The 7,720-nt window shown below is 34.6% G+C and overlaps 2 protein-coding genes across 3 annotated transcripts in view; one reads left to right on the forward strand and one right to left on the reverse strand.

Annotated features, from left to right (window-relative positions):
* Positions 1–697: 697 nt before the first annotated feature.
* LOC111453677 (MADS-box transcription factor 23-like) lies at positions 698–2,610 on the reverse strand. 2 transcript variants are annotated; one of them, XM_023094869.1, is made up of 8 exons: positions 2,562–2,610; positions 2,287–2,491; positions 2,089–2,167; positions 1,639–1,691; positions 1,428–1,527; positions 1,275–1,316; positions 1,101–1,184; positions 698–1,026 (listed from the first exon to the last, which is right to left on the reverse strand). In XM_023094869.1, exons 2-8 carry the CDS (start codon positions 2,466–2,468, stop codon positions 898–900), a joined length of 669 nt encoding a protein of 222 aa, XP_022950637.1. In that variant the 5' UTR covers positions 2,469–2,491; positions 2,562–2,610; the 3' UTR covers positions 698–897. The 2 variants fall into 2 exon arrangements, with proteins under 2 accessions (XP_022950637.1, XP_022950636.1); XM_023094868.1 differs by having other exon boundaries at positions 1,639–1,700.
* A 2,814-nt stretch (positions 2,611–5,424) lies between these two features.
* The window catches only part of LOC111453886 (rhamnogalacturonate lyase-like), a 4,583-nt gene continuing 2,287 nt past the window's right edge, over positions 5,425–7,720 (forward strand). The window contains exons 1-8 of the mRNA XM_023095173.1: positions 5,425–5,680; positions 5,791–5,872; positions 5,980–6,101; positions 6,609–6,659; positions 6,784–6,900; positions 6,989–7,108; positions 7,191–7,326; positions 7,410–7,580. Of these exons, the coding sequence (XP_022950941.1) occupies positions 5,556–5,680; positions 5,791–5,872; positions 5,980–6,101; positions 6,609–6,659; positions 6,784–6,900; positions 6,989–7,108; positions 7,191–7,326; positions 7,410–7,580 (924 nt within the window). The 5' untranslated portion in view covers positions 5,425–5,555. The remainder of the gene's footprint in view (positions 5,681–5,790; positions 5,873–5,979; positions 6,102–6,608; positions 6,660–6,783; positions 6,901–6,988; positions 7,109–7,190; positions 7,327–7,409; positions 7,581–7,720) is intronic.

A 7,720-nucleotide genomic window follows, 5' to 3' on the forward strand; every position in this document is an offset into this window, starting at 1 on the left:
GAAACAAACAGAATAAAAGTGTGATGGGAGGCTGAGGCATACATACAGTCAAGTGGATCTCACCTTTCTCTTTCATCAAAATCCTTCTTGATGCAGCTGCTAAACAAGCCCTTCATTCAAATCTGATCCTTCTTCTTTTCTTTTCCTTTTCCTTTCATCGCCGATATGGACAGGGATCTTGGCCGCCGTCGGCTCCCGTACCTTTCCGGCTGCGTTGTCGCTTCTCCGGCATGCTTTCCGGTCCACGAAGGCGTCGAGTACTCGCGCATCCACAGCGGCAAAAGAAGCGGCTGGAGGTGGCGATATCTTCTGAGGAGGTGGGTGAAGGAGAGCATGAGCACATACGGGTCCAAATCTCTGTCTTTCCAATACGACGCCGTTAGCTATTCGCAGAATTTCGACGAGGGAAGCCATTATTACGAGAGCAATCGAGAAAATGAGATTCGGATTTCGAGATGAACTGTGGATTTTAATTGCAATTTTTTGTTCAACAAAATGATCCCTCCTTAATTTTGAATGTATTGAGATTTATGAATGAGTGGGGATCAGAGTTTGTTTACCCGTTTCATAATGCAAATGCGAAAAACAATAAAATAAGAGGAAAATAAATAAAAGAACAAACAAAATAGCTTTAAAATTTAAAATTTACAAGTCAAAAGTTTGAGAAGTTAAATTGGAAGAGACGACATCCAAATTACAGACCAGTAATTACCTTAAACTTTATCCATAAACCAACCAACCAACCAAACACAACCATTTCCCTCTCCCATTCTTTCATTCTCTGTCTTTATTTCTCAAACCTTAAGAACACCGATCTTTTTACGTATAATTCCTGTACCTTTCTTATAATTGGGTCTCTGTGCGGCGCGTTGATGGGTTAGTTAACTAAAATTAAGCTCATTGCTCCCGCGGGCTGAGCTGAAGGTGGATTGGCACACGCAGCCCGGCGTCGCCTCCAATTGCGTACGGAATCAACGGGTTTCCGGTGGCCACGCTCATCTCTAATCTTGAATCATGCCCGTAAACCTGCAGAGATTAAGAACCAATTATCACAATGATTTATGGAATTAATTGGTTGAGGCTTTGTTGGAGAGAGATACCTTTCTGTGCAATTCAATGTTTTCTTGACAAAAGAGGTTTACTTTATTGGCCAGCTCTACATTTTGTTGGTGCATCAGAATTCCCTGCAAATGGTAAGGGAGAAGAACAACCCAAGTTTTGTTACTCGTTTAAGGCTCTCATGAAAACCAACATTTTTTTTTTTTTTTTTTTACCTTTCTGTTCAATTCTTTTATTTCATCGTTTAATATCTGTTCCTGCTTGCAACACAGAAATTGGTATTAATATTAAACCCACCTCAATTTCATATGATTTAAGGATGCAAAAAATGGGTTGTTACCTAATTAATAAGTAAATAAATATCTGACCTTTTTAATTCGGATGCTTTGTAAGCTGAACTCTAATTGGCTCTCAAGGCTGTTTAGGTCTTTAATTGATAAACCATAGAGTTGCTCCCCCATTAATTTCCTGTATACAAAAAAAATATTAATTACATTAAACATTTTTAAGCATTTGTTACAACATAATTAATTATTCAATACAATAACCAAATTTTGTAATAAGAAGCTAATTAATTACCTATTATTCTCCTGCAAGTTAAGTAGTTGTTGCCTTAGAGCTGATACTTCCTTCTGCCATAACTTTCAATGTAACACAATAATCAAAGGTTTAGTTTTATGTATAATATATCAATAATTTTCAAAATTTCTAATATGTTAAAATTCAAAATTTAAAGCACAAACTAAATTTATAATTTAACCAACTAATCCTCTAGAACAATTATCAAATAAACTTGGAAGATTTTTGAGAAATTATTGGAGTAGACCATCACAATATAACTCATAGATTTAAACCATTAGATAAGTAATTGGAATCTTGTATATATTAGTTATTAATTGTGGGCACAAATTTCAAATCTGTATCTAAAGATTATAATTTTTCAAGAAGGAACCGAGTAAATCCTACACAGAATGGAGAAAAGAGAGCAAGAAGAAGTTGGATTGATGGTGGATGTATTTATATGTATACCTTGACATCAGAAATTGGATTCAACAGCAGTTCATCTTCCTCCTTTCGTCTATTATATTTCTCAATTACCGACTCTATGCTGACCAAAACAAATCACAAACTAACATTTAAATTTATTTCCTCTGGATTTCTTAATAAGTAGAACTCAAATACAGATAATGAGATGATTTTGAAGTAAGAAACAAAAAGAGGGCGAACCTAGTGCTTGCAAATTCATACTGTTTGCCGGAGCTGGAGAAGATAATGAGAGCAAGTTCGGCATCGCAGAGAATAGAGAGCTCTTTAGCCTTTTTAATGAGTCCCTTCCTCCTCTTGGAGAAGGTCACTTGTCTGCTCGCTGAATTATCGATCCTTCTTATCACAATCTTCCCTCGACCCATCTTAGGGTTTCTTCGCCAATTCCCTGACATCTCAACTCATTCATTTATACCCTCAAATAATCAAAACCACCATCAACGAAATAAGCTTTATACCTTTTAATTTCCAAACACCTTCCTCCTCCGCCCAACTGGGTTATCTTCTTCTTCTTCTTCTTCTTCTTCTTCTTCTTCTTTCCCCCATCAGGAGATTTTATGATGGAAAAAAAAAGGTGCAATATAATTGATATATTAAACTATTCTACCATTTGTTTCTACTTCGATAAATGAAAAATATCTAATATAATATTATTAAAATTATGTTTTTTTTTTTTTTTAATTATTGTATTTTTTGACTCGAGAGTGGATGATTTGATTATGAATAAATTGTTTTTTTTTTTTTTTTTGTAATATAGCTTAAAGTCGTAAGTAGTGTGTGATGTTGTTGGAATATGATACCTTGTGCATAAATATTTAGCATATGTTTTGAATTTGTTCGAAAGATTAGTCGGCAACAGCTGTTTTAAGTGATTAATTAGTTCTAGTAATATGCGTATATTTGCATTTAGAACATGAGATTACAATGTTGAATTAAAGAAAAAGAGGTGATTAAATAGAGAAAGTCATATAATATTTCCACTTGGGGTGAGGATGAAGGTTGGGGGTCAGAAATTGGTCGGTATAGCAAATGGTATTGGAGGCAGCTGTGGAGTGTCAGGCGCAACAGGACTGAGTTGTTTTTGGAACTTGAAAGGTTACCCCCCAAAAAATGGTGTGGTTTTTGAAACTTTAAAGTTTCCAAAAATGGAAAGTTTAATGAAATGAGAATGGGAGAATTTGATACCACAATTTGGAACTTGGAATATTACCAAAAACTGGACCCTTTTTGGAACTTGGAAGTTACTATTTGGGGAAAGTAAAGTAAAGTAAAGCAATTAATACAGATTTCATTTTGATGTAATTAAGTTTAAATTTAAAAAAAAAAAAAATTAAAATTTTTAGAAAATTAGAGGATGTTTGTTTAAAAAATGGCATAGTTATTAAGAGGGAGGGAGGAATATAGAATGATGGAGGGTTGTGGTGAGTGTGATCGAACTCGAATTCCTATTGGGTGAGAGCACGTGAAGATGATTTGGTTTGGCCAATAAGATTCGGTGTGTGGCTGAAAGTTCCAATGAGGGCCTGTGGATTAAGGAGACCCAAATTCAAATTCCTCATTAAAATACTCCCAATTTGCTGCTTCTATCGGAGAGCCCAGACAGGTGTCAATCATCAACAAATCATATAACACTCTAACCCAACAATATCAACTTCTGGATTTTTGTGCTCGTATATACATGTATTTTTTTTTATTTTCCCTTTTCCTTTTCCAGATGTGCACGTGACGCTTCTTTTTAATCATAACTCTCATAGGGACAGATCCATAGTTGTGTACAGTGGAGTGAGGCTTCTATATTAATTTAGTATTCAATGTCTATTTCATCCACTTGTCAAAATGTTTTAATTTCGTTTTCATTTTAATATTGAAATCAAGACTAATATTGTAGTGTTTACCAACTAGGAAGAAGAACTCAAAGGCTCGAAGTCAGCGAGCCATTAAGGACGAGGTGTGCAACTGTGCTTTTGCGAGCCTGCGAGGAGGATAGCAATTGTGCATGTGTGTCTTGTCTGAGCTTACAAGGAGGAGCATTGTGGCAGCCGAAAGAAGGAAGAACGAATCATTGTACTACTTGGTGCGCTGGGTAGTGGGCCGCTGGCCGAGAAAGAACCAGAACCCACGGGTTGGGCCTAGCTCTCTTCTTTTTTCTCTTTTTTTAGTGTATTTGGTTTGGGTTGGGTTGACCCGGTTCTTCGCACATTAAACCCATATTCAACCCAAACTGGATTGGGCCCTTTCCAGAGTCTATGTTTCAAAATAATCAAGATTTAAAAATAAATAAATAAATAAAAAGAACCGATAATTTTAGGCGTATTTTAGCTGCCTGATGTGTAAAGCAGCCAAGTCAATAAAATTTAGTTGGTGGAGAATATAATGTATAGATTAGAAAAAGGGTTGGAATATTTTTTTAACACAGAATTAGAGTTGGGATTAGGTTGCACGGTGTTAAAAAGTCAAGAGAGGTTAAAAACAACATTGACTCTGTTAATTTTGATCATAGACTCTCAATGCTTTGAAAATGTATTTTTTTTTTATTTAATGTGAATTTTCACGCAACAATTTTCAACATACCATAATAAATTTTACAAAATTAATTCATATTATTCCTTTAAGGGTATGTGTGTGTGAACTAACGTAAAACATTTCAAAATGGTTGTAATTTTACGGTAATTAATTAATCTCCATAGTGGGTGTTAACCAAATTGTTTATGTAAAGTTGTTAAAGCCTACCAAATGAATGAATATAGTTCCAGGATTATCTCATAATTAGTTGTGCGTTAAATAAAATTAATTAACATTGAATAGTACTCTATAAATAAAGTTATTATATTATTTGCCATCACATTCCTTCCATACACATACCCCTACATAATAAAATATTATATTGAGTAAATTTTGTAATATATATATATATATATATATGGTTGAAAGATGGAAAGTTGGTTGGTTGGAGGAAGGGGGGAAAGTAATTTAGAGAAAAAGAATTTAGAAAATTGAGGGAATTGAATTACCCACTTAATACTTTAAAAATGTGTGTCTCTCCCACGTGCATGCCACCTGCCTCTCCAAATTTGTCAAATATTGGTATAACACCACAACCCAATTTGCAATTTATATTTGTTCCAAATAAAATAAAATAAGAATATGTTGTGGTATAATATTAAATAAGTTTCCAAATATGAAGATTTTTTATACTATATCTTACAACATTCCATATTCCACATTTCGTCTCCTTAAAGTTATAAAACAAGGTTTCTCCTCTGTTGGTTTTGCAAATATTCTGTTTTTGGCGTCCGGGGTAACCTCATTATTTATTTATTATTTACTTTAATCCATGCAACCAAACCCCATTACAGCTTCGTTTTGTTTATTTAAGGTTTAATTTGTATAAATGTTTTGATGAAGTTCATACACGTCGTCGTTGTTCGAAACTGCTACGCCAAAAGGAACAAATGGAGAAGAGAGGCAAGGCAAGAAGGCAGCACCCATACTGGACATGGAAACTTGGGTTCTCAGCAATGCCGCTCCTTTTCTTATTCTTCAGTTTAACCCTCGCCCACAACAATTCCTCCCAACGGTTACGTTCTTCTTCTTCTTCTTCTTCTTCTTTGATTTTTGGTTGTTGTTTTGATTTTGATTTTGATTTTGATTTTGATTTTGATTTTGATTAGTTGTAATCAATTGCAGAAGAATGGTAAGAAAGTTGGTGAAGAACAATGAATCTATGCTGTCGCGCGATGTAACGTTAGAATGGGAGAATCGTGGACAGGTGATTATGTACTAACCAAATTCTTCTTTTTACGCCAATATATTTTATACCTTATTTGACGCTAAATAAATTTCAAAATAAGGGAAGTAATTATTTTTTGGTTTCAGGTAGTAATGGACAATGGGTTAGTTCGAATCACTTTATCCAGACCAGAAGGCAACGTTATTGCCCTAAAATACAATGCTCTTGATAACCTACTTGAAATTCGCAACCCACAATATAACAGAGGGTAATTCTCTCCATTTTCTTATATATATTTTTTAATTTATTCACTCTTAAATTAACTAGACATTTATTATAATTTAAATTCTTTTAAAAAATTGAAACTACCCATGAGTTCCGGCCTCTATTAAAAAGTAGAACAAAACATTGTTTACAATCATGTTTAAACTTCTTTCCATAAACATACGGTTTAAAAAATCTTGAGAAAATTCGAAAGGAAAAGTCTAAAAAGAACAATATCTACTCGTAGTGAACTTGGACGGTTATAAATGATATGGATTGTGGCTTAGGTTGTTACAAATGTGGTATGGATTGTGAGATCTCACATTAGTATGGATTATGACCGACACGTCTTAAAAACTTTAAGGGAACCATGGAAAGGGAAAGCCTGAAGACAATTGCTAGAAGTGGGTTTAGGTTGTTACACCAACTAACTCGTTTATTTAATATAATTATTTATATGAGAAATTATAATTAACCTTTTTAATGTTATTATGGTTGACATGTTGTGTAGATATTGGGACGTGGTTTGGAACCGCCCAAATAGAGGTAGTGCCACTGACAGGTAACTACTGAATTTATATATTATATATATTGAATTATATTCATTTTTTTACATTATTGGTTATAGTTTAAAAAAAAAACAATGAAAATATTCTATAATTTCACTTTTAATGATGCCTTTACAGAGTAAGGGCGACGAATTTCAAAGTGATTACGGCCACCGCCGACCAAATAGAGCTTTCATTCACCAAAACATGGAATCCTAATTCCCACTCTTCCTGCCCTTTGAACATAGACAAAAGGTGCTCCTCTCTCCTTGTTTCTAAAATAATTATGAACTTTTTTTTTTCCAAGTTAAATGAATGATATTAGTTAAGTTACAATTTTTAGGTATATTCTCCGACGGGGCGATTCTGGGTTCTATGCATATGCCATATTTGAACGCCTTGATGGATGGCCTCAAATTGACGTTGATCAGATTCGAATTGTCTTCAAAATTCTAGGGAAAAAGTTAGTGTTGTGCTGTTAAATTTTCTCCTTCTAATTTGAAATATAATTTATATTTATGCTTTGCTGTATAATCAACGGTCAGATTTCATTACATGGTGGTATCGGACGACAGGCAGAGGATCATGCCAACGGCAAGGGACCGTGAGACCGGGCATCCTCTGGCTTATCGGGAGGCGGTTCTCTTAACCCAACCCATCAATTCTAAACTCAAAGGGGAGGTGGGAATAATTAAATTTTGTGAAGTATAATTTAGGATAATAATGTGTGATTTTAATTGAGGGAATGATTGGGTGTGGTGCAGGTGGACGATAAGTACCAGTACTCCCTAGAGAATATGGAGAATAAGGTTCATGGATGGGAGTCGATGAACCCACACGTGGGGTTCTGGATGATCACGCCCAGTGATGAGTTCCGCACGGCGGGGCCCGTCAAGCAAGATCTTACTTCCCACGTTGGCCCCACCACCCTCTCCGTAAGCCCTCCCTACACACCCGTTTCCTAATTTTTTGTTTTTCCATTCGGTCCAATCTTTATAAATAAAATCAACCTTTTCCTTTATTTTCTATTAAAAAAAAAAAAAAAAAAAAAAAAAAAAAAAAAAAAAAAAAAAAA

Source organism: Cucurbita moschata, unplaced genomic scaffold (assembly GCF_002738365.1).
Source record: "Cucurbita moschata cultivar Rifu unplaced genomic scaffold, Cmos_1.0 Cmo_Scf00015, whole genome shotgun sequence".
In the NCBI taxonomy this organism is placed as follows: domain Eukaryota; kingdom Viridiplantae; phylum Streptophyta; class Magnoliopsida; order Cucurbitales; family Cucurbitaceae; genus Cucurbita; species Cucurbita moschata.

Bases quoted from the DNA above. Each gene is read 5' to 3' on its own strand.
- LOC111453677 (XM_023094868.1), bottom strand. From the start codon at position 2,468: ATGGGTCGAGGGAAGATTGTGATAAGAAGGATCGATAATTCAGCGAGC. The intron at 1,317-1,427 runs GTCAGATATTTA...TGTTGCAAGCAG, and splicing joins AAAGCATCCGAATTAAAAAG to GAACAGATATTAAACGATGA. The intron at 1,185-1,274 runs GTAAAAAAAAAA...TACCATTTGCAG, and splicing joins TAAAAGAATTGAACAGAAAG to GGAATTCTGATGCACCAACA.